Here is a 25,981-nt window from a genome sequence, read left to right on the forward strand (position 1 = left end):
TGTATTTCCTTTTTCATGTTGTTATATCTGTTTGCCTGTTTTAGAATAAAAATTCTTAGACTTTAATCCACCTGTGTGCACATTGCTTCTGGATCCGAAAAGAACCTTTTGCCCTTGGCAAAACAGTGGGATGGTGTAACTTGGTGTCCTGCACCAGGAGGGGGTTGGACTCAATAGACTTCTTGCCCTCTTCCAACTCTACTATTCTTTGGGTCTATGGTGAAGTCCTTCCCCAACCTTGCTTCCTTTGCATGATAATAGGCTGCCCTGAAAGGACTAAGTTTACTCTCTCTGGTGCTCCTTTCTTTAGTCAACTTTTTTAGTCAACTTTTTATCTAGCCTTGGATTTCAAAGGGATAATTTGCCTGCATAACAGCCTTCTGTATTTAGACTGAGAAATAGCAAATTGGATCCAAACTTAGACCTGTTGATTGAGATTAATGGGACTTAACTAAGTCTTGACTGATTCAAGTCCCATTGGTTTCAATGACTTTACTCTAAAGTAAGCCCAGTTCAATGTACATTCCATGACAATGGCAAATAGCTATAACTGAAGCGTTATTTCTGACTTTCAAAGGCAATATATGCTGAAGAAAGATTTCCAGACATTCTAAAGAATTCATACAGGTATTTTCATCTATATATCTATCTACATCTACAATCTATAACTATCATCTAAACTAACCTTTATATTCTTTATCTTCTGAATCTGAGACTTCAGTCACTAACTCGTCAGTCTTTGCTTTGCATCTGGTGGCCTACATAGAAAACAAGAATATGTGCTTGCTATACAAGTGGCCAAACAGAGAAGCTAGAACAGATGTTGCCAAAGTTCTATCAGATGATCTTCACTAAGTGCCGCATTCTGGCATGAAACTGTGTTTCATGCGTGCTATGGGAGATGTGTGCTATGGGTTGTTAGAGACAGTGGAGATTAGTAATTTTTAGTCCTGGAACACTATAGGCTGGTAAGTACAAGACTGATTGTTACTATGGGTAATGTTACAACTCAAAGAAGACAAATTTCGAAATGGAATGAGGATTATGTGCATGCATTTTACCTCCATTCTCTGTTCTGTGTTCATTATTTTGTGATGTTCCTTGGTCACTGCTCTCGGAAGAATTGATACAGGCACTTACACTACATGGGGCACGGCAAAAATTACTGTTGGGTTCATCGTGATCAAAAACAGGATTAATTCTTACAGCACTCTCTGCATTGCACTGGCTGGGAGGAGGACTTCTAGAAGGCAGAACATGTTTGTTTATGGTGAGATTTCTTGTTGGCAGTTTTGAGAGGCCAAAATTTGAAGGGAAAAGGGTGACATGAAGGGTTGCGCTCTTACTCCAGATTAGTCTTGCTTTTGCATTTCCTTCGAAACTTAATTATTAAAGTGATGAGAAGAAAAATTAGGCACAATAAGCCAAGCGTCACAGCTTTGGAGATGTTGGATCGGGTGGGTGGTGGAGCGTATTTCGCACAACGCTCTCCTCTGTTTCTAAGTACTGGGCATCTAAAACATGGAGGGAGAGGAAAGCAAAGCAGTGTGTGTCAAAAGACAGATGGGAAAACGCACTCTGCCTGCATCCGTGAACTCAGGAGAATCGCAACGGAGCAGGCCCCCGTATCGGCTCAGTGGTCCAAAGGAATGGGCAGGAAGGCACTTCCCTGCCTCTGAAGCTTGCAGGTAACTCGGGCTTTTAACCCACTGGTGAGAGGCAGTCTATATTAACTGCAGCTTTCTAATCCTGTAAGCTTTTCAAAAACCTCAGAATGACTGCATAAGGAAGCCCACTTGGAGACTGCTAGCTACAAGGAAGCACATACAGAAGGTGCCCAGACAGCCTCAGCGGGGGCTTCTTCTTGGTCATCCTTGTGCCAGGTGAATTGCTTTTTTTGTAATGCAACTTAGCTTGACTGCACCTTTAAAAATTATCTGCAACTATTTTCATGCTGGGTTTAAGCCAGCCCTCTCTGCCTGGCCCCCTCCAAATATGTTAGATTGCATTTTTATCTTGCCTGGGCATTCTGGGCCTTGCAGTGCAACACATCTGTGGCACGCCCGTCTGGGCACGGTTTGCTCATTTTTTCATCGATTGCCTTTTACATGTTTATTTCTCACGGTGCCCTGCTCTAATTCTTTTTTAATCAGGTGCCTTTAAAATAGTGTGTGTAAATGAGCTAACAAAGGATCTCTTTAGAAGCGGCTCCTGCACTCTCACAAAAAATGGTGAAGAAGGGGAGGGGAAGAGGGAGAGGCTGAGCTGCTGATGACAGTCATCTCCTCACTCCCCCGGGGTGCAGCCAGTGGGATCGGCTCCCCCTCTTCCCGTCCACTCAAAAGCAATTCCTGAGAGCAAATGCAGCCTGGAGCATTTCCACAACTGGGATATGCATCTCAAAATGAAAAAATGCAGCCTATAAAAAGTTAACTGGTCTGAAGAAATCCAGGACATAATGGCAGCAAATGTGCAAGGACAGCCCGAGCCGGCGTTCTGTGACGGAGCAGTGAGTCACGCATTGCGACGTTCCAGTTGGGTCATCACTGTCAGGACAGGCAGAGCTCCTCGGTGGCACTGCTCTGCCTGGCGATGAGCAGCACTGTGAAGAGATGCCCTCTGCTGCTCAGCTGGGCTCCGCGATATCTGTCTTTGTGGTCTTCTCCCTGTCCGGACTCTTGCCTGTTCTTGATGCTGCATTGCCAGGACTCTGCTCCTGCTGTCCTCTGACCTCACCTTGCTCCCCACCCTGCTTGGGCTTGCTGGACGTTGCCTCTGGCCTGCTGCCTCTGGACGTTGCCTCTGGCCTGCTACCAGCCCACCGGCCTGCTACCATCCCACTACACCTCCAGCCCCTCCAGCAGCCCTGATCCTGGTGCTCCAGCTGTAGTTGCCGTAGTTCTGGTGCCAGTGGGGTAGTTTTGATAAACTGTGGTAGGTGGTTGCCTGGCCAATAAGCTTGCCCTTGGGCTTGCTTTTGTGAAAACGTGGATGCGTCTGCTTCCCACACATGCATGGTGAGGTCTCAGATACTTATTTATTTAAACCTTTTAGAGGCTGTCCCATTACTGGCATCTTGGGATGGTTTACAACAGGCACAAATAAAATAAAAATGGCATAGCATCCAGGGATTAGATATTAAAACCACAATTAAAGCCAATTAACAATTAAAATAATGGGAAAATAAAAAGGATTTTGCCTGGAGCCAAAAAGAAAAAAGCATTGGCACCAGGCCGACCTCTCTGGGGAGCATATTCCACAGTTGAGGTGCCACCGCAGAGAAGGCCCTTCTCTGGGTAACCACCCTCCTGATCTCTTTCAAGAAGGGCTCCCAAAGAAGGACCTCCGCCTCTGCTCTCAAGGGGTGGGAGGGCACATACAGAAGAAGGCGCTTCTTCAGGTATCCAGGACCCAAGCCTCATGCAACTCTGTGTGCTCCTTTGGACGTATAGCAGGTCCTGCAGGGAAAAGAACCTGTAGCAGGACTTCCCCAGATGTGATTCAGGTTAGATGAGATGAGGTGGACTGTCCCTCTCAAAGTCCTGTAAGAATACTGTCTGCTTGACCCCATCCATAATTCGTGTGAGTGTAGCTAGTTTTACATCTAGGCAATTGGTACCACATCTGCTGTGGTGACTGAAGGATTGCCAGTCTGTATCTCTGTCGGAATCCCGGTCATATATATTCCTGAAATATGTGAAATCTAACCAAAGCATCTGATCTACCATACACTGTGCAAGTATCTATAATGTTCAAAACCCACCTTCCCTTCACAAGGTTTGGCTAAAGCCCCTTCCGCATTCTCCTTGGCTGTACAAGATGAATTCTGGCTTATTACCAATATTTGTGTAGGGTGCAGCACCATGTCAAAGCAAAGAATTAGGCTGACCTAAGAATGCAATGTACCAGAGGTCCACCCAGGCTGTTACTCTGATAGCCAGGACTTGCTCGGGTTTCAGCCTTTCACCGCTTGCTACCTGAAAGCTTTTGATGGGAAAAGCTAGGCTGTGAATGGGGGAGGTCCCCCGGATGTTGGCCTGCAAGCCCCATCAGCCCTAGCCAGCATCGCCAATGGGGAAGGATGCTGAGAGAATGGGTCCAACAGCTTCTAGAGATCTGTAACCCCAGCCCATTCTTGGGATTTGAAGGGGCAGTTTCTTGCATGGAAGGCATGTGCTCTGCTGCTGAGCTGCTTCCTCCCCAGCCTTGTCAAATCCAGAGAAGTGGCTGTCTTGTTCATGTAATGCTGCTTGGATATGCCATGAAATGGACCACCTGCCAAATTCTGCAGAACCATTAATACTCATAATTACCTACCTACAGACTGCCCCTCTTCCTGGGACTAATTCACATTTGCCGCCGTTAGTGCACAGTTGTGGTTCAATCTCACACAGACTACGGCAGGGCTGTCCGTCCATTCTTACATAACCGGGTTTGCAAAGACAATCCGCCTCTTTTGTCCAGTCATTCTTTATGCACTGGGCAAATTCATCGCACGCCATGAACTTGCAAGGGTCCGCTTGATCAGCTGTAATAGAAGAGGAAAAGCTCTTTAAATGGGCTCACTGAGGCGGCGCTACACGTACTTGGCAAAGACATCCACTGGCTGTGGAGGAAGAAGGGTTTAGGAAGGTCACCAAATGTCCATCATTCAAGTATGTGTCCGAAACAGCAGAGCCCTTTCTTCTTACTTTCACTAGCTGCAATGATATATCTTTCTCAGCAATCAGCTGCATTTCCAATGTAAAATATGTACAAGCTAAATGCTCAATGCCATCCCAAGGTGGCTTTCATAAAAGTGTTAAAATACAACTATACTTCAAATGAAATGACTGCAAAATGATGGAAACAGTATATAATCATGGGAATGGGTCAAAGCTTTATTATTAATCACAGTAGCAATACTTGTTATACTTCTTAGCAGGGTCAGGACAAGGGCTTGGATTCTGAGTCTGCCTCCCACAAATGGAAGGGCTCCTGCAACCCATGGAGAGCTGCTGGTGCAGTGAAGCATTTCCAGAATAGGAGAAGAGACAGTCTTTGCCCTCCTGCTATACCTCCCTATTTCTCTCCCCCACCGTCCCACCACACACACACTGAAAGATCTGCCCTGGAGGTGTGGCAGACCCTCCAGAGCAGCATGGAGGTGGCTCCAGGACCTGCAGAGGGAGGGGGAGACGGTGCAAATCCTCTCCATTTCCCACCAGCTCACGTATCCTGTGTGGAACTCCACTTCATTGGCACTGGTAGTGACCAGCACTGGACCCAATCCTCCATTTCCATGGGACAAATGGAGAATACGGCTGTACATGACCAAGGGTGGTGTCTCCACACAAGGCTTCAGCTGTGCCATCACCTTGCCTCACTCACAGGAATGGGGGCAGGGGCTGTCCAAATGTCTTCTCCTTGCCTTCTACCTGTAACAGGTTTCTCAGGACTCCTTCCTTATTACAAACATTCTTCAAGGAAAGAGAGAGAGATGCACGATGTCCTTTTCTTAATAACACTAAGAGTTCTATATCTAGAAGCCAGCAAAGTTGCTGCTGGAAATATTCACCCCATATCTAGTTTCTCTCTTCATAATGTCAAACTTATTCTATGCCCTGATATCATTAACGAGCAATAATGACGTTCATGTGGTACAGAAAGGTACATTGTAATAATGCCATGCAAACAGAGTAAATTGCATAAGTCTCCAGAGAGAGGGCAGAACTTAGTATGGACTTGCCCTTTCTTTGTAGCATGTTCCACCCTAGTTGGGCCAAAAGGCCAAGCAGATACAATGGGCAACACTTGCTTCTTAAGCGCGAGGCAAGGAATTGTTGCTTATTCTGCCAGACAGAATAAAGCCGCAATATCCCCTACCAATTTCATGTTCATATTCTTGGTCATCTTTATCTTAGCACATTCAAGAATGCGCATATTCATACACGTTTGGGCTGCATACAGTCTGCCCCCATCCAGTGAATTGCTTTTATGCACTCTTTTAAACTGTGCAGAAAGCTTTTGCTGTGGGATTGTATAGAAATGAAACAATGATAGTAAAAATAATGGAGGTAGTAACAACGTGAAAGCAAAAAGCAAAACAGTGGTAAAAAGCAAAAATGATCTCTTGAATCAGGACTTATGTCTCAGAAAACTGGTTAGTTTGTCATGCTGTCACTGGAGGATTGCAATGTTTTTGCACTATTTGACAAATTCAGTAAAATACAAGTTCACAGCCCCCTTTCCCTGAATCTATTGCATATCTGTCACCATTAGTACAGAGAGAAAAGTCAAATTTTAAGTTTTTAACAAAAATCAATACAGGTGCCATGTGGGGGCAGGGCCTGGCATTAGTAACACTTGCACGACATGAGGGAGTTATGGAAACTTACAAGGGAACATGAGTAAAAACAAACGTGACATAGCACAAAGTCTCAGTTCCCTTTTAGGCTGCTCTCTGGAACTGCCTTCTAAAGGCCTGCAGTGGTGCTCAACACCCAACAAAAACTCATTTGGACTTTCCTCAAGTCTGGGCACCAGCACTGAAGAGCATCAAAACTGGACTCGAGTCTATTGAGCAGGATGAGGATGAGAGGAAATCCTAAAGGAGAAACAAGTGCGTAAAGGAAGCAGGGAAGAGTGCCGGCTCTCTTGGCTACAGGACCTCATGCAAGAGATCATGCAAAGCCTTGCACAATCAGGAGCCCAGCCCTCGGCCCTGGCTCCCCTTTCTCGTGCAAGAAAAGCACTTTCTGCCCATGGAAGAGTCCCCTGGGTCCAACCCATCTCTCGTCGCTTTTTGTTGACCTGTCAACAGCATAAAGGTGGTGGCTTATGTGTAACACCTTCAAGGGCCTTTGGAGCTTACAGATGAAAGCTTTCCTCTCCTATGCAAATATGCAGGAAGAAGAAAGCAGATCTGCTGAAGAGTTGTCTCCCAGCTCAGAATTCTTGGATGGGCCATTGAATGCTGCCATCCGACTAGACTTCAGCGCAATCCATTTGGGCCTTTCCTGTTTGGTTGGGTTTATTCTACTGCCTGCTGCAGCATGAAAGCTTTGTTAACATTCTGGCTAACAAATATCCTGGTTAGAAACAGGATACCTTTTAGAACCAGACAGACAAGACCCATTCAATGGTGTAAGCTATGGGACCTGAAGTGGACCGGCTTTCAGGGATGCTGCCGGCACAACGCTTTTCATTGCGAGGTTGGCAATAGCAGCAGAATCGGGACACTGCCATGTCAAGCATAATTGGTAGCATAATTTGGAGGCATAATTTCTTTCAGCTCTACCTAGAAGTGGGTTACAAGAGCCTTTGCTCTCTGAAGGTCATGATGAGATAAGTGTCTTTGCTTAGTGAAAAAGGACTTGACGCTTTCGTTCCCATGTCAGGACAAAATGCAAAAATACCCTTAGGCTTAAGGCAGGATCCTGATCTGCTCAGGAAACCATGTTTGTTTGTTTGTTTAAAGGTTTTATATGCTGTCCAACACTAAAGTCTCTGGACAGCTTACAAAAAACCCCAAAACCAACCATATACAACAAACAACACACAACATACTGCTTCCTGTAAACAGTGATAAAATCAAAGCTAAAACCAATTAACTGTTAAAATATTGGGGGGGAAATGGTCTTCACCTGATGCCGAAGAGAATAAAGTGACGGTACCAGGTGAGGCTCCCTGGGGAGCATACTGGTCTTGCCCCCCCCCCATGTACACCTTAGAGATGCTAATGCACCTGTTCTGAAAGTTCTTCTGAAGGTGGGGGCGGGGGGTGCATCTCAGATGTGCTAATGTTTACATGTCTGGAAAATTTTTCCTTTTGGGTTGCCTTACTCCATCCAGCCCTTCTGGTTTACTCTCATGTGCCTGGAACAGACTGCCTAGGTGATCCCCCACCCCTCCAAATGATGCATGTAACTGATGGATGGAAAAGTGTCTTGTACAAACTCCATCTTCGTAGTCCCTCCAGGGACCGCCTGCGTGGAGCGTGCATTTCCGGTATGCCTGAATAAGCGATAAGTGTCCTTTTGATTGCCTGCCCCCAGCATACCTACTAGTAGTACACATACAACTTCAGGCACAAAGTTCATCTAACCTATCCGTCATGCCATCTTTTGCTGTTTCTCACTCGATCAGTTTCTGCCTGCACTTGTTTAAGGCTCTCCATTCCCTGAGCTGGCTGTCAGTCTCTCTGCCCTTCCCTGGACTTTTATTCTGCAGATACAGCCAGTTTTCTATCATTAAAACATACACTCAGCTTCCTACTTCATTGAAGCAGATAATCTCTATTTAATATGTGCTTATTTCACAGCGGGGCAGTGGATGCCCCGTAGTGTCACACTCTTGAAATGTAAAGCTCAAACAGAAGTAAGGCGAACTTGGAGTTGCATCGCTGCCTCAAGTGCCAAAATAACTTGGCTGGCTTGGAGGACCGAGCAGCTTGAAGCGGGAGCGGAGCCACCTCAGGCTGCAGGTGCCCTGGGCCAGCCCTGCCTGCAGCAGCTCAGCAACCTTGGAAGATCGCCGTTTCCGAAACCAGGCTGGGGTTCCTCAAGCCACACCTTCCCTCCACCTTCGCTCTGCAAAAAGGGGTGCTTACCTATGAGAAATGCTGTTGTGATCCCTCCAGGGGTGCACAACACGAGCCTTTCACAACACATTTCACCAATGCTAATAGAACAGGTTTTTCTAGATTTGGGCCAAGGAAACATCTTTTTCAGGAAAAGTGTGCATTTCCAAGCATACATCTACCTTTTTGCCTATGCCTTCACTCTAAGGGCTGCTTCCCATTTTTACATTTTGACATGTCTAAATGAGTGCAAATAGGTGAGCTTTAAATCAGTCTAGGATGCCAGCTGTTTTGGTCAAGATGCTAATCTTCCCAGCTGCTGATTTCTGCAAAGAGAATCCGCCATTTAATCAGAACTGTGCAGTTGCGTCTGCTTGCTGACACAAACCATGTGTGCGGTGCACCCCGAGAGCTACAGACTTGGCACGGTGGCGCCCACAAGCAGCTCCACCTGAAGCCACCGCCCTTGGAGCCCACGAAGTGCCTTGCTGGTGCCTGGCCTTTAAAGGCGTTCCTTAAAATATCCAAAGCAAAAGCACTGCCCTCTAGTCAGTCATCTGCTGTCATTTCCTGCTGCCCTGCAATGCTTCCTGGGACTCAAGAGACATTCCTAGGAAATAATGATGAGAGGAGGCCAGGGACCGCATGAAAAAAGAAAGAAGATGTAAGGACAGGCCTGACTGTGGGTGCTGGGTAAGCCAGGATGCCTCGCGATTGCACTGAAACATGGAAGGAGGGCTTGGGGTGAACTGTGGGGGGGGGGCTGTGGCTGGGGTGGAGAAAATGGCAGATGGGATGCCTTTGGGGCTGGGGCTATGCAAATGGGCGTGTGTGGTGGGTGTATGTTGAGGAGCACAGCATGTGTAAATGGCTGGTATCAATATTGGCCGTATTCCAAGCAGCCTGAGGACCAGTTCATAGGCCGGGGGGAGGGGGCGGTTGGGGGAGCCTGAGTTCCTGGGACATACCCGAATGACCTGGGCTAGCTGGTGTGAACGACTGATGGAGATCTTCCTGAGGAAATGCCACACATCACCTGGATAGATTCCTATTTGTTCCAGAAATCAGGCCAAGCAACCCTGCAAGGAATGGCCACCCTTGTCCTGAGCAGGCACAATCACTTAACTGGAGTGAAGAAGAGCATCAGACACATGGAGATTACCCCAACGACAGCAGCCAGCAAGCACAAAGAGCACCCTTTCCCCCATAGAAAACAGACATGATCGTGTGGCAGGCAGCAGATAGTGAAGGCCATCAAGAGCCACCAAGCACCCCTAACAGAAAGGACAGAGACAACAGAAATATTGCCACTCACACAGGAGCATATTCAGGCAAAGAGCACCAGAGGCCAAAAAATGGAAGTGGGAAAGCTCTGGGCACAGACCTGGCACCTGTCATGAGCTTGGCCCTTCCCTACTTGTTCATTGGCTCCCAAACACCAGATCGTCTCTTTGCAGTGCTTTTATGTCGAAGCTGGTTGTTCCTTATGACATTGCTCTGGCCTCAAATGATGTAACGTAAATCTCACTGCCCATTTCTGAATGATCTAACCTTATGCAATATGTACTATTGTAATATTTTACACTGTGTAAGCCATCCTGAGTGCTTGTCAGAAGGACAGGATAATAAAGAGTGTTGAAGCCAAACTGCGAGCCTCTCCCCGAAATCCTTCCCTTTCAGTTCCACCCTCCAGAGGGCTCCTACTGGTGAAGGACCAGCAGCACGACCTACGCAAGCCCTCTGCCTGGGCAGCTCATCTCTCCTGACGCCAAGGACCAGGCAAGGCAACAGCTCTCCCTCCTCCCCTTCTGTGATGTCTCCCATCTCTTCCAAACCATCTTTGGAAGAGCTGGTTGGCCTGGGAACCTGTGGGCAGCGACCTTGAGGGCGCTTCAAAAGCCTCTCCCATCCATCCCCAAGTCTTCAGTGCCCTTTTCTCCAGAATCCAAGGCTTGATGACTGGGATGCCTACCAAGAATGGTGGTCCAGTTCATTCACTATAGCATCCAGTTTGGAACAGCAACTACTTGCACCCTCCTGCCTTCACAAGTGACTGCTGTTGAGAGTCCACTGTACAGGACAAGCGGCAACAGGTAGTAGCCTTGGACTTCCTCTCTAGAAATAGTGAGTAAGATGAAGATGCAACTGGAATTTTTGCTACCCAAACAACATCAGGTTAAGAGTTAGTTCCTGGTCTATATTCTTTCTGAACAAGCATTTTTTGGTTTGTGAACACGTGCATCCGTGATAACATAAGCCTAGAGCAGAATAAGTTAGACCCCAACAAAAGATCCCAAACTATCTGGGCTACTCAGGAAGACACGCACCTCCTTTCGAGGTGCAATGTTCCCTGACAGCCCGGTTCTTGGGCAAGTCACTTGCCTTGCAGCCTCAGCGGTTTGCCTTTGCGTGAAGTTGGTGTCTGTGACTGGGCATGGCCACCACAGCAGCCACTTGGCATCAATGCACAGGCATTCTGGAAATCCCAGCTGGCCAGCTGGCCTGAAGGATGAAGACTCTCAGAAGCAGCGACTGTGTCCACAAGTGGCAGACACCCTTCTGGGGCCCCCGTCTGCAAAGGGCAGCCAACATCACCCCCGTTTACCTCAGAGTGAGTGCCATTTACGGTGGTCCCTTTCCCTTGACCCCAGTTTTTACATCACCTGGTTCAATATCCAGTGAATAGCTGTCGATTTCAAGGTTAAGACGTTGAGCTGCCGCATCGCAAAAATCCTCCAACACACAATGGACGGCTTCTGTGATGTTATACGGCACCGACTTGGCAAACTTCATTTTGCTGTTGACAATCACGCTTCCATTGCGGAAATTGAGTATTTCCAGTTGCTTAAATCCTGTAAGATTAGACTGTAGGTAGGGAAGCAGCTGCAAAAAAGAAAAATGAGTCTTATTGTAACCCCCCTTTCACTACCCACATGCCATTAATCCCACTTATATTCACTTCTCATTTTGGGGAACATAAATCAACTATGGTTTCACTGACTTTATTAGCAGACTTTACATCTGCGACCAAGTTAAGCTGCTCACTTAGTCTTCTGCGGCAGTCTCACTAGTTAGACCTTTTTCAATAATCTATTAAGATAGATAGAGTGCAGTTTTCCTTCTAATTAAATTCAGAGACTGCAATTCAGTTTAAAGACAAATCAATGGGGCTTAGGCACGCTTAAACGTGAGCTGCAGCTGTTGGTGAGGCAACCTGATGATTTCAGGTTGGCTTTGACCACCATTGGTCATGAAAGGGAAAGGAGGGAGCCCCGATGTTTACATAATTCCTCCTGCCCAGATTGCCATTTCTGTTTAATACAGTCTTGTGAGAGGTTTAATGTCCTTCCAGAACAATGGGATGCCACCCTTCAATTTCACAGGCAAGTTGCATCCATTCAATTCCAAAGGTTGCTTTAGAACCATGTTAATCCTAGTGCCCTGCTGTTGCATAGAAGACTGCTTCCATCTGTCCAATAGGACCCCCCCCCCCCACATTTTGTTATGCTCAATGATAACTCACGATGCATTTTCGAAGACCTGGATCCAATGGGCAATTCCACTCGCAGAATGGCTTCTGTTAGTGGAACGGATTCCTCTGCCGCAGCCAACCAGTGTGTCCCCCAAATCTACCCAAGCAGGTTGGGTACCCCCTTGGGCAGAGTTCTGGACAGTGCAGATGGCTGTAGAATGGCAAGTCCCCTCATGCTAGCAGAGTTCCACTAGTGCAAAGTCACATTCAAGCCCTTGGACTGATGGTGCATCCCGCATAAGAACCGAAGTCACAAGTACAGGCAGTGACATGGTTTCTTGGCCAAACTAGACCCTGTGATGTGGACATGTGTTTCTGTGTCATCTCCATATGAAGTATCAGTGGAGGCTATTATTTTGACACTGCTTGTAGTGGACAGTGGTGCTGAGCCCTCCTCGCTCCTTATCCCAGTGGGTTGCACCAACCACTTTTCTCCCTTCCTGGATCAATGTTGGTATCACAGCTGGGAAGAGGAAAAGTGGCTGGAGGCTCTGACTTCAGGGCAGGGTGTGTAGGGGAGACACCATGACCCTCTCTTGAAGACCACTCCGGCTACATGACCTCCACCCCATTCAGTCCATGACTGCAGCAGACGCATGACAGAGAGTCTTATTATTTCTAGCACTTGTACAGTGGGTGGCACAGGAGAGGTTGGGCCATATGATGTGGGAGGGGACATATTTCCTTGGATCAATGCTCCCTTAGGCGGGGAAGCATCTCTCTCTCATCAAACCTTTACTAATGGCACTTTTGCAAGGGTTAATTCTAACTCTTCCCCCACAGCAAACCCCTGCAGGGATGAGAATAATGATGCTCCCTTTTCAGTGTGCTGGAAGACAAAGCTAGCGAAAGAAGACAGGAAACGTGACACCTCCCGAACCACAGGCATGTTGCAATGATCTTCCCTAGTCCTCTGAGTCGTGCTTGAAAGAGCAGAAGGTTGGCTGTGTGAGCCATCAGTGTGAAGAGTGCTAGCTCCCCAGTCGTTTCCTCATCATGCCTCACACCTCAGGCATTGTGGGGCCAGGTGAGATACGGCTCTTTGTATGGCTAGCTCTTGTATTGGACCACTGATATATGAATGCCCTCTATGGAGCAAGAGGGTCCACCAAGCTAGAAGCCCATCCAAAGGGCAAGGTGTAAACTGGTATTTTTGAGTATGATGCCAAGTGTAGGCACTTGTCTCAACACTCTGGTCTTCATATCTACCCAAGGACCTCTAGTCTGACTGCTTGAGTGTTTTCCTTGCAACAGCAGCGTGTTGCTATGCTACTTTGGTCTGTCATCGTTTGCTTAGGTAATTGAATGAAGGCTACAATTATACACTTTTTCTCCATGAAGAATAAGGCTGTTTGCACACAACAGAGTAAATGCAAAGACTGGACTAGAAGAGGAATAAATACAATTTTTGCTTTCAGTCTGATTCGATGTATGTTTTGTGTTTGCATTTTTCATTTGGGGATGGCAGTAACCACATACTCGAGATAAGAATTCTTCCAAAATGCTGGCAATGCAGTGAAGACAGACCTTTGTCACTTACCAACTGCATGAATTGCTGTTCAAGAGCTTTGTATTCTGCAGAGCTCCGATTGAAGAGGTCATCGGAAAAGCGCATGTTGGTCACTCTCAAACTGAAGAACACCACCAACTCTTTTCCTTTGGCTGCAGTTGTCATGGAGCTGGTAGTTATGTACTTCAGAGGAGGAACTGGAGTCACATCCGGAGTCTCTGGCAATGCGTAGTAACCACTTCCACCCTCATCTAGGGCTGCCGGGCTCATCACATCCATCACGCCTACCTCAGTGGCAATGTCCTGCACCCCTATTTCAAACCCAGTACTGTCTGGTGCTTCTGCCCACACAGAGCTTGTCACTTCGAAAGGCTGATCGACAATGGAGGGCCCACTGGTAGTCACTGCTGACAATACAATGATCTCCTTTGGTGGCCCCAACATGTCATCCTCAGGAAGCGAGGTGGGAAGCTCAGGGGGACCAATGAAGGGTGGCATAGTGCTCCAAGCGGCTAAAATGTCATCTCCTGAAGATTCCAGGTCTGTAGCCTTTGCGTCTGAAATGGAAACAAAGTTAATGCTCAGTCACCCTTCAGAAAGCCTGCTCACTAATGTGTGGGGGTGGGGGGTGGGGGGTGGAGGGAATTCACTGATCATGCTGAACATGAATGCTCAGGAAGGAAATCTAAATTAGCTAAACCTGAAGAACCTGGTGTCAATTTCTCGGGGAGAGAGTCTTCTCTTGCGCTGAACGGAGTCGGTTTCTTTCTTGTCTCCCCTTCCCCTCCCATCTTTTTTCTGGGAATACTGAAGCTCTGATTCCTTGGGTCTGGTGGGGGGCTAGATGCACCATTTTCAATTTCAGCAGTGCTGGTATTGCATCAGTTTTCCGCCCTCTCCAAGTGCAAAGCGGTTTTCCCCACACCATTTCCCTCTGCCAACATGATCTTCCTTCTGAAGCAGCTTTTCAGTCCGCAAGCTCCTGCTCTGTTGTTCCAACCGCAAGCAGATCTTTTAAGAAGGACAGGAGGTTTGCTGTGTAAAGGTATCAACTGACTTGATGCAAGAACATCAGGAGGGCAACTTGCTCACTTCCCCGCCTGCTCCAGCATTCCTACCTTCTCAGTTCTCCAACCCTGCTTAACTCCCTCTTTCAGCACCAGAAAGCAGTGGTGCCTTTCTTGCAAAGCCCAGCTCTGTGGTGTAAATCAGACCTTGCTGTAGGGAAGAAAATTCTGGAAAGGGAGGGAAAAACAGTGTCAACTGGCCTTCCTAACCCCAGTTTTGGGAACAGATTCTGGCTGGGTTGTGCTGGGTCTTCCCAGGAAAAAGCATCAGAGTTTAACGTTCAGAAATGGATCTGCTGGGAACAAGATGATCTGCCTTAGCAGCTCTTGTCTTGGATTCTGTGTGACAGCAGGATTTTATTTTATTTATTTATTAAAACATTTCTATGCCGCCCCTTGCCGAAGCCTCGGGGAGGCTCACAGCATAGAATAAAATACACAATAAATTAAAACAATAACAATTAAAATATATACATTAGAATAAAATAAGCCACCCTGGCCAAATAAAATTCAATAGTATTAACATTTAAAATGCTGCTTAAATAAAAAGGTCTTCGCCTGGCGCCGAAAAACAAATAACGACGGCGCCAGGCAGACCTCTCTGGGGAGCGCATTCCACTTAGGCGCCACCGCAGAGAAAGCCCTCCTCCGAGTAACCACCCTCCTGATTTCTTTCACGGAGGGTTCCCAGAGAAGGGCCTCTCCTGCCGATCTCAGGGGGCGACTGGGCATATATGGACGTAAGCGCTCCTTCAGGTAACCAGGACCCAAGCCGTTTAGGGCTTTATAGGTCATCACCAACACCTTGAATTGGGCTCGGACTTCAGGATGTCAAGGGATGAAAAGGGAAAGGCACGCTGCGTGGCTTGAGCGAGGCTTTCATTTTGTTCTTGTTGGCTAGTAGAAATAATTTTGGCTACTAAGCCTGCATCTAGCTTCCGTGCCTCTGACAACAGCACAATATAGATAATACACATAGCAATAGGAAATGTAGAAGCAGAATTATTTATTAGAGCAATTATGTTCCACCTTTCCACAACCACACTATGGCTAAGAATAATTAAAAACATAATCAAAACAGTAAAATAAAAATAATCAGCAGCTAATTAAAGTGTCAGGAAATATTAGCAGCAGCAAATAAATATGCATTTGGTCCAAGGCCATTGCGTAATCTCCTAAATCCAAGGCAACAAGCTTTCAAGTGAGCCACCCATGCGGCAGGGAGGGGGGAGCGTCACATTCCTCGCAAGGGTGGTCAACAGAGCTGATGCCACTCCTGAGAAGACCCAGTCCCATCTAGCCCCCCTCCCCCCCAGTACTTCAGTTAGAGATGATATATGGAGGAGGGCTTCCAATGAAAATGCCAACTTTTACATTGTTTTCGTTGTCTGGATAATGACCCTATTTGTTGGCCTCCAATCACATCACGCAGCCCACAGGTGACACCTGTATGTTTGGTGTGACATCTGCAAGCAGGAGTCTATGAATGACTGAGTGTGTGCAGGATCTAACATGGTGGGGGACTCTAAAGGACAAGCTGGTGGAAGGCCCATGTTCATAGAGTTGCAGATACCCATCGAGGCCCCTTTTCAAGCACACTGGGTTCATGTCGGGAGGAGCAGTGGGTTGCATGACTTCCCCAGGAAGGCCAGCAGGCACGTTCCAACTCGCCCCTCTGCAGAGAGGCTAAATGCGTGGAGGTGGCAAAAGGAACAGCCCTTTGGTCATCCTTCCACAGGCTTGATCATCTCTGCAGAAATGGTCTCGTTGCAGAACACCAGTGATAACTCTAACGATCGCTTTGGCAATCAGAGGGTTAACGTAGTTCACAGGACTCCTCACAGGCTCATCACCTGTTCTGCGAAATGTGCCAGGTAAATGTGCAAGTATTGGGTGCGGAAAGAAGCATACCTGAAGACCTGAAACTCTCCATCTGAGTGAAGCACAAAGAAGATGCCAGAAAAAGGAGTTTGGAGCACAGTATAAAGGAAAGGGGGTGATAAGTTACTATAAGAATAATTTGCCTGAGTAGTATTGTGTTCTCCAAGTAGCTATGAACATTTATTGCTCAGAATCTTCATTTTTAATAGCACTACAACTTGCATAAGTAATTGGTTTGACAAACTGTCACACCTTTTATAGATGACAATTAAGTGCAAATTGGATTACAATGATTTGCCTTTGATTTGAACATCACAAAAGTAAGGCTGAATATCTCCTTTTTTGTCAATTCGCTGTTCATGTATTTCTGTTATTTTACACGTACACAGTTCCAGTATTTGCTTGATAATTTGCCAATAAATCATGATTTAGAGCAGGCTGGTTGCAAGATGGGTTTTCTTTTTGTTGTTACTACGTAAATATATTTGCATGAAGTTTGAGGATTCATAGTCCAATGAATCGACAAGCAAATGAATGGAGTAATTTACATTTGCTCAGAGGGTAAACACTAAGCGCAATCAATTGGTCAGTATGCACGTGGGTCTTGCAAGCCCAGTAAGTCAGTGTTTACCATCACTTCCCATTGTACAAGTCACTTATTCTGTTGTTATGCTGTCATAAGAAATATGTCAAGTTACAATTCATTTCAAGAAAATCCAAGTAACTTAACATGAACGACAATATTTTATTCTCATGGATAAAAATTGTAAGTAAGCTTGATTTGAGATATGGCAAGAGTTTCAAAGCCATTTTACGTTACATCAAAATGGGCTGCTTCCTTTAAAAATTGAGATGACAGAATGAATAAAAATGGCTTGCAAGAACTCAAAGATGCTGTCTTCAAAATCAGGCACATTGGTATAAGAGCATTCCAGGTTTTATCTTTTATACAGAGAGGAAATCAGGACCCCTAGGACTTGCTCCCAAGTAAATGCACAACTTGAATGAGTGATACAAAGCTGTAGGGGCATTTCACTAAACTGCTTCTCCTAAAATGGCTGATACAATTTCATGATCGGGTTTGGTTGTATTGCTAGCTCTATTCCTAGCTCCAGGGCACTTTCTTTATGGCATTGGTTATTGCTCCTGGGAGCAGGGGGGCAGGGGGGGGGGGCTCAGCAGTCCACAATCATGACTTTTAGGCTGCATATACCTCAGACCTTCCTTGCTGTCCACCAGTGGGGAGGAAGAGGTGAGAACTGGTGTTCAGATCACTGGAGGTGGAGAAGTAGGCATCCCTTGGGGAAACCTCACCTCAGACTGCAACTCATGGCCCTTGGCAGCCTGAATGCACCTGGCTGCCTTCCCCTCTGTGGCGTTTGCAACACAGACCCTGCGCAGAACTGGACCTGGGTGAACAGCCTGAGTAAACAGCAGAGTGGAGCTGGAAAGCAGGCTGCCTGCTCAGCTGGAGATACACTGGACGACCAGGCACGTTTAGGGTCAGGCAGAGGTATGGGGAGAGGAATCTTGCCCTCTTTTACACTGTAGAAAGCACAAAAGGCAGGGAGTTTCTCTGAAGTGGAATTTGACCCTTAGCCTAAAGGAGTTCAGCAGTGCTGACCCAGAAGCGCGACTGTATATGTCCGAAGCCAGGTGTTTCTCCCCACCACCACCATGCCCCTCATGAGGAATCCTCCCAGCTCCTGGCCCACCTCTCCAAAGTACAACTTTTGAACTAAGTTCCTTCAGTAAGAACTATACTGCAGGAGTCTGGTGGCAGTAAAGCTGGCAAATGCTAGAGAAAGAGGGCTTGGTCAGAACCCACGAGATACAGTCTAAAAGGGGATGGCCAGCTTCTCTTAAGCAGTGCAGTCACCAGGTAAAATTATCCTGGAGAGGCTGTGGAAGGGGGTTGCATTTCTGGGGGTGGGTGGGTGAATGGAAGAGAGGTTGGTTTTCTTTAGATGGCCACAAGGGTTCAGAGATGGAAACTCGTGGGGAGAGGGTGCGCTACTTCTTGCATGGGTGCTGAAGCCCTCAGTGGGCTGGTTCATGGTATTCAAAGATGAAAACATATTGCACTCAAAAGGAGCAGATTTCAATGTATGATGGATAGTGCATCTATATTAAAATACTTTCTCTAGCCTAGTAAAGAATGTCATGCTAGGATAAAATGTGATGTGATCCACATTTTTGCAGCTGTATTTTTCAGTGATGAGAATGCAGTAACTTTCTTTTTTTGCTTACTTGTATTTTAACTAGTTTAATCAGCTTATAGAATTAGTGATTCCTAATGAAAGGATAAGGGATGTGGTGGCGCAGTGGTTTAAACCGCTGTGCTGCTGGGCTGGTTGATCGAAAGGTCGCCGGTTTGAATCTGCACAACAGAGTGAGTTCCCATTGCTCCGTCCCAGCTCCTGCCAACCTTGCAGTTCGAAAGCATGCAAATGCAAGTAGATAAAAAGGTACCACTTTGGTGGGAAGGTAACAGTGGTCCGTGCACTTTGGTGTTTAGTCATGCCGGCCACATGACCACAGAGACTGTCTGTGAACAAGCACTGGTTCCCTCGGCTAGGAAACGGAGATGAGCAGTGGCCCCATGACTGGACATTAATGTCATGGGAAAACCTTTACTTTACCTTTAATAAAAGGATTATAATGTAAGAGCAACGTGCTGAATTCTGTAAGGGCACCCACATAGCTTGAGACTCATTAGATCACTAATATGACAAGAGGGCAATTGTTGGTCAGCCTGGAGCACTTGGAGGAGAAAAAATGGATTTGCTGGTTACTGAAATTTTAATCCACATGTAATTCAATTCCTGTAATACTACTTCTAGTAGTTGTTGTTGCGTTGCTATTCAAGTGCTATATTTAAGAAGAAACTGACAATTCATTTTAGGAAGAAGTTAAAAGGAAGAAGGGATCTCAGGCACAGTTAAGTCTACAATCCTATACCAGTCCCCTTGGAGTAAGTTCCATTGATCTAAATGGGAATTACTTTGAGGTAGACTTTGATAAGATTACAGTGTAAATGCTTCAACCCACTGATTTAAACTGGAGTCTAGAACCCCCGTAACTCAGAGTAAGCTCCACTGAACACAATGGTTGTGACTACAGGATTGTGCCATTAAACATGCTCAACTCTGTGCTGGATTGTGGCCTTCATGTGGAGCTGAAGGTTGGGGAAGAGCAGTATGCCAAAATTTCTGGAAGCTGCATGGCTGTCCTGGCTACTATTGGTTCAGCTGCTCTGATGTCACAGAGGCACATGGTAGCTTAGAACTGGGCAGCTGAGTGGAGGAGATCTTAGCACATTGAATTCTAAAGTCAATCAACAGGGTCTGGTAAATTGAAACATGGATTGCTGTGCCACTTGCTTTCAAATTGCAACTTGCTGTTATGAATCTGTTGAGTAGTCGCAAAGTCTTGATGGAAAACTATTTATCAGAGACAAAAATATGTCATTTGCTTTGAAATGTTATCAGAGAACTACAACCAAGTTTGTGATGCTTGATTTTCAGCATACCTAACATTTCAAAAAGAGAGCAGTCATATGGGTCCAGAAGGATTCTGGACAAGTCAAAGAAATGTGTAGACAGGTGTTTGCAATGAACTGATGTTCACATTGTGGAATTCTCTATAGCATGGAACGGACAATTACAATCAGCGTGTGCGGGAGTAGCAATTTAAAATTACATTCTGACAAGCACAATATATAACGATGCATGTTCTCTGAAATTGAAGCAGTGGTTCTAAATTAAATCCGAAATAGGATGCTTAAGCCCTGGGGTTCTCATCTTCCATTGTATGCTATATGATAGATTGGGCATTATGACACGTTCTTTCATAAGCTAATTTAATACTCGGACACATAGCTCTATGGTACCAGTGTTTATTAGAACGAGCAGTGACAAGAACCAACAAAGCACAGATCACTTGGGAGTTTCATGCAAGAATAAACCAAGATACCTGAAAACCAAACAAGCAAACAAGCAAGCAAAGAAACAAACAAAAGCACAATAACACACACACAAAGCAAAAAGAGAATTAGAATTAGAAAATGAAAAAGAACATCAATCATACATGCTCAACTGCATATTGGGTTCTCTTCAATTACATGGACTAACAGCATCTGTGTACTTCTCAAAGTATCCAGGCTCATTGGCCATGGGACAACTTGTTTTTCTGGATAAAAATGTTTTTCTGAATGTGGATTTCTGGAACAAACTGTTCAGGATGTCTAGCTGTGAAGGATTCTGCTTTGCCCATCTGACTGTTTCTTTGAATTCCTTACGTATTGGAAAGTAGCCTGTAACGTGGTAAACCAGCACTCCTTCACATGCACATTCCTAACCATAATATATAGAAGAAAATGCATTTCCTGGGAGAAGCCAAAGTAAATAAGCCATTGCAAATCAGGTAAGCTCCCAGAGAAATGCAGAATGAAACACTGATTCCTAAACTCCCATTAGAAGTCCCACAAAAATGTAGGTTAATGAATGGAAACTTAATCCAGAGAAGACAGAAGAGCATTTTCCTGATTCAGGAATTCAACCAATTTTGGGTGGGGTTACACTTCCTTCCATGTAACAGCGTTCCGTGCACTTCGGTGTTTAGTCATGCCGGCCACATGACCACGGAGACTGTCTGCGGACAAACGCTGGCTCCCTCGGCTAGGAAACGGAGATGAGCACCGCCCCCTAGAGTCAGGCATGACTGGACTTAACATCAAGGGGAAACCTTTACCTTTATCTTTACACTTCCTTGGGGAAATAGGAATCCTGGCCGGAATCCAGAGTGCTCCTGCAACCAGCTTTGCTCCCGGATGTCCATGGGCCAGGTCCACGGGCTCCTGTAAGGGGCTGAGCAGCTGCTTAGCTCACTTGGGAGTGTCTCTATCCATATCCTGCGGCCACCTGACACACAAGGCGGACCTTCTTCACCAAGTGAGAACACGCTCCTCTGACTGTGAGGTGAAAGGAAGAATTAGTCCCACTTTCCACAGCAGATATGTTTCTAATTTCTCAATTCTTTTCTGCAATATGACTTGTTTCTGTATGACATTTTAAAAGTAACACCCAATTTCCAGCATGGGCATGTGAACTATAACCCGCAGCAAGGCTGCCTGGTGTAGCAATTATCAGGCTGCATGAGCACAACAGGGCTGCGCTGGGAATTAGCACGTGCCTTGGGAGAAGGGATGTGCCTTAATCTTGCATGCAACAGGGTGCATTTAAACAAATTTTAACCTAATCTAATAGTGCTTCAGGAATGTATTTGTAAAATGACTCTGGAGAAAAGATTTTTGTGCGGAGTAATAAAATATCAGACTTCCTTTGTACAGAATAAAGTTAGTATTTCTGTGTTATATGATGATAAAAATACGGCTATCCAAACATAGAAATATGGACTGTCTGAAGATCGGTTTCGGTGTCTCTGTCCCTTTACTTAGTATCTAATAATGTTCATAGTTGCTCCCCAACTCACCAGACTACACATAATCTAACCCTAACCTTACACATAAGTGCTTTTAGTGTTTCAGGGCTGGAGAACATTCTAACCTTAAAACAACATAGGTTTATATATAATATAGACATGATATATCTATATGTCTAGATCACATAGACATGGTCCATATAAGGGCCCTGAGGCCTTCACTCGGACATCAAGTCTCATATTCATGGAAACCTGACATAATCCTCATAAATGGGACACGGTTGGACTTACTTTATCAGTCTTCAAAGCACTGACTTCATGCAGAGCGTTCTTCACACATCTGTAGCAGGAAATTACACCAGCAGCCAGTGAGCGGTTCTCAGGAGTCCTGATGGAAAATGTTAACAATTACTTTGTCAGCTTGTGATCAAAGAGAATTTGTGAAAACTAGAAGAAAAGATAACACAAGAAGAGTTCTTGCCTGGTCAAGGCTTGCTCATCCAAAAGGAATCTTAAAATATCTTGTTTCACTTCACTGGGGATGCGTTCATTCCCAGGTCCCAGCAGCAGTTCGCGTTAGCAAGAACTTCCGCACAGAAGTGTTTCGTCTCAGGTAGAGCGTGTCCGGGAGGCTGAGGCTGCCTATCCAGGCCCAACATGCAAAGCCAAGGGTGGGATACACACATAGTGGAAAACTGGCGCCCCACTGGCCATCCATGGATGCAGGAACATTTGGCTCAGTTCGCAATTTAAGAACTTGCCAAATTCACATTCTCTGATTACTCATGTTTCTAAACCTTTTGTGACGCAGTTCTCGAATCCGAAAATGCTTGCAATGTATGGAATAGAATACATAACTGAATACATATTATCTGATATATTCCCTAATAGCACTCATATAAAATGCTGTATATTAATGGAAAAAGTATAAACAAGCACTGTGTAAGGGAAAGCCGCAAAATGCATATATTGGGCAAAATTGTGTTTAAAAAAGCATATATTAGGAGAAATGTATATGAATTTTCTGTCTTTTTTAATGCAGTAGTTGTGAACTAATGGAAAGACAAGATGGAACAGTGCTAAGACTGGAAAAACAAGAAAATGAAATTGAAAGATTTCCCCATCCCTAGTCATCAAACATCCCTAGTACTTTCGTTATAGTCAGGCAAGATTAACAGGGATCAATGACCCATCACTGCACCAAATCAGGGAAGTCATGTTTATCTAAGGCAGGAATCCAAAAGTGTTCATCACTTTGATTTATTTCCTAGGTTACCAAAGTATACTTCTGTTGGGAAACTGAGAAGGTTAAGGTTGCATAAAAAGGTTGAGTTTTTTAAACTCAAGCAAGACACTAGACCCAAACAAGCTGGTAGGGATAAAAAATAACCCTTATTTAGGCCTCTAACAGCAAAATGACTCCAGCTGAAGCAAAGCTGGCTTGAGCTGGATAGTGGTTCCTGAGCCAGCACTGACAACCCTGCCTGCTCAGCCGAGTCACTGCTGTAGAAGCTGCCGCAGACACAGCAGACGAGATGAGAGGGGCCTGCCCGGCAGTGGAGCTGTGGCAGGAGAGCAGGTGTGCAAGCATGCCGGCTGGGGGGGAAGAGCCCCCCCCCCCCCCCCGCGGTGCTTGTGCACGGAATCTCATGGCTCTCCAGGGCCCAAGCGAGCCGCCATGACTGAAGCACAGCTTCTATTAAGAACCGAGGAGAGACAATGCTGTGAAGATAACACAGGCCAGCAGCCAGATAATCCGCCACTTGGTCTGTTGCCCCTTGGCTCACTCTACCTCATTTTACTCTTGCATTTCTTCTGCTCTGTTCTGTGTCAGGTGTACCCTACTTGGACTTGACGAACAGTCAGGAACCATGGAGAAAAGGCCTCCTAAAAGCAGGAAACTGACAGCCTTACAGCGTGTCCAGCAGGCTCACTGCTTCAAAAGCCTTTCTGGCTGGAGAGGGCCCAGAAAGGGCAATCTCTGCATTGCGTCAAGGTGACAGCTTCCTTTCTTTCCAAACCCACCCCCCAATTCCTTTCAGGGCAAAATCCTCCTTCCACCTGCTATGAGCACTCTCCGGTTTTGCTGGGTACCATCTCCTTAGCTTCTGCCTATATAACAAGTGTATGCCCTGCCCATTGGTACTGACTACCACTTTCTCTTTAGAAATGGGATGTTCTGTGTAAGCTGAAGTCTCATCATCATGGCCCCACCAATGCATCCTGTTTGAATGCACTACCTTGGGAGTGAGGACCATATTGCCCCCCCCCCCATATATTATATGAGTCCAAAGATGAAGGTCGGAAGATGGGAAAGGGACTCCCTTCTAGAAAATGCTGCCAAAGCCACTACTTTCCCTCAGTCCCTCAAGGTGCCCTCTGCAGTTCAACAAATCTAGGATACATCACAGCAGAATAAAGCAAGTTCTTTGGCAGAATATTTCTCCCAAATAGTTTCAAAAACAAATAATTCCCTTCTGTTTCTTCGGTTAAATAGCCAAAAGCACTAAAGCCTGCCTTTAAAAAAACAAAACAAAGGAAATATCTAAAATCCAGCTAAGTGGAACATGAGGCGCATTTGTGACTATGTCTAGAGACTAATGAGATGGAGATGAAAGCTGCCTTTATCTGCAGGCTAAGTCCATGTTGTTTAAAAGAAAGCCCTGTTTATTTTGATCTGCTGAAAGATGGGGTCCTTTGCATGATTCAACAGGGCTGCACATACTTGAAAATCAGATTATTAATGATAGTGTCCATTATTCAAACCATCCTTTATTGTCAAGTCAATTTCCCTGTTAGTTTACACAGACAAGTGCTTCTTTCTTATCTGTGGAACTAGTAGCCTACTGAGTTGATACAAGTGCAGATCCTTTTTGTTCCCATGTACTACAGGAGGGAGCTGCTGCTGGCAGAACAGGCACCAAGAGCGTGAAAAGGGTGTCCTGGGCAGCTCATGGCAAGCAGCCCCCCACAAGGAAAGTTCCCACTGGCCTTTGGAGGTGCAGCTTTGGTCATTACAAAGGCACCTGTGCCTGAGAGATTGCCCTGTGTATGTGTGTCTGTGCGCGCCAAACCCAGACTTCGTATGTAATAATCAGAAGAAAGTCACTACCAGAACTGATCGATGCCAGAGACAGGACAGGACTGGCCAAGGGGGTGCTTACAATTCTGTCTCCCACAAGGTTTCCAATGGATCCATTCCAAGGTGTTTTTTATCTTTCTCCTCTGCTCAGATGGAAGCTGGGAATGGGAATGGTTTGGGAAGTCCTATTACCCGATGCACTGCTAAACCAGAAGACCCGATTGGATTAGCTGAATGCAGTTAATGTCTCACAAATAAAGCCGGACTGGGAATCGTTAGCACTTTGCTGCCAGCTGAATGAGTTACAGCAAATCTCTTTCTACTCCCAGAGCGCACAACTTCCTTTTCATCACTGGCTGCCTGAGTATTTTGTCACAAGCCCTAACAGACTGCACCTTGGCACACGCACGAACAGCCTGCTTTCTGGGAAGCTATCCTGCCTTTGTAAAACTCATGAGAGGGACCAAGCTTACATCAAGCTCCTGCCAAACAAGCTGGGGCACGCTGAACAAGGCCTCCTCCCAAGCCGTCAGTCCCATCTCCCCATGCTGCTGATTGGTACATTTCCATTCATCCGTGAAAGTCACCACCCTCTTCTGAGAGGCCGAGAACCGGCAGGATCCTTCTGCAAAGGGCATCCTCTCCCTGCAGCAGCACTCGCGGATGGCTGCAGCGAGCCTGGGGCTCCATCACAGGCATGGCAGCAGCTAAGTCAAAGAGGGGTGTCTGCAAACCCCACTGCACCTTCAGACAAAGAGTTCTAGCCCCATTGTGCCGGGTTGCCCACCAGTGCCAGCCGGTATAGAGTCAAACACGACCGAAGGATGAGTTTGGGGTTGGGTAGGACAAAGGAGGTGGCACTAAAGAGAAGCATGCCATCCATGGGGCCTTGTGGTAACAGTGCTTT

The 25,981-nt window shown here is 46.0% G+C and overlaps 1 protein-coding gene across 1 annotated transcript in view; it reads right to left on the bottom strand.

Moving 5' to 3' along the window:
* Positions 1-732: 732 nt before the first annotated feature.
* Positions 733-25,981, bottom strand: part of IMPG1 (interphotoreceptor matrix proteoglycan 1) — a 77,906-nt gene continuing 52,657 nt past the window's right edge. The window contains exons 12-17 of the mRNA XM_044422119.1: positions 13,633-14,159; positions 11,224-11,443; positions 4,318-4,528; positions 1,347-1,514; positions 1,062-1,243; positions 733-758 (exon numbers count right to left, since the gene is read on the bottom strand). Coding sequence (XP_044278054.1) covers positions 733-758; positions 1,062-1,243; positions 1,347-1,514; positions 4,318-4,528; positions 11,224-11,443; positions 13,633-14,159 — 1,334 coding nt within the window. The remainder of the gene's footprint in view (positions 759-1,061; positions 1,244-1,346; positions 1,515-4,317; positions 4,529-11,223; positions 11,444-13,632; positions 14,160-25,981) is intronic.

Source organism: Varanus komodoensis, unplaced genomic scaffold (genome assembly GCF_004798865.1).
Source record: "Varanus komodoensis strain SLA01 unplaced genomic scaffold, ASM479886v1 scaffold12, whole genome shotgun sequence".
Classification (NCBI taxonomy): Eukaryota; Metazoa; Chordata; class Lepidosauria; order Squamata; family Varanidae; genus Varanus; species Varanus komodoensis.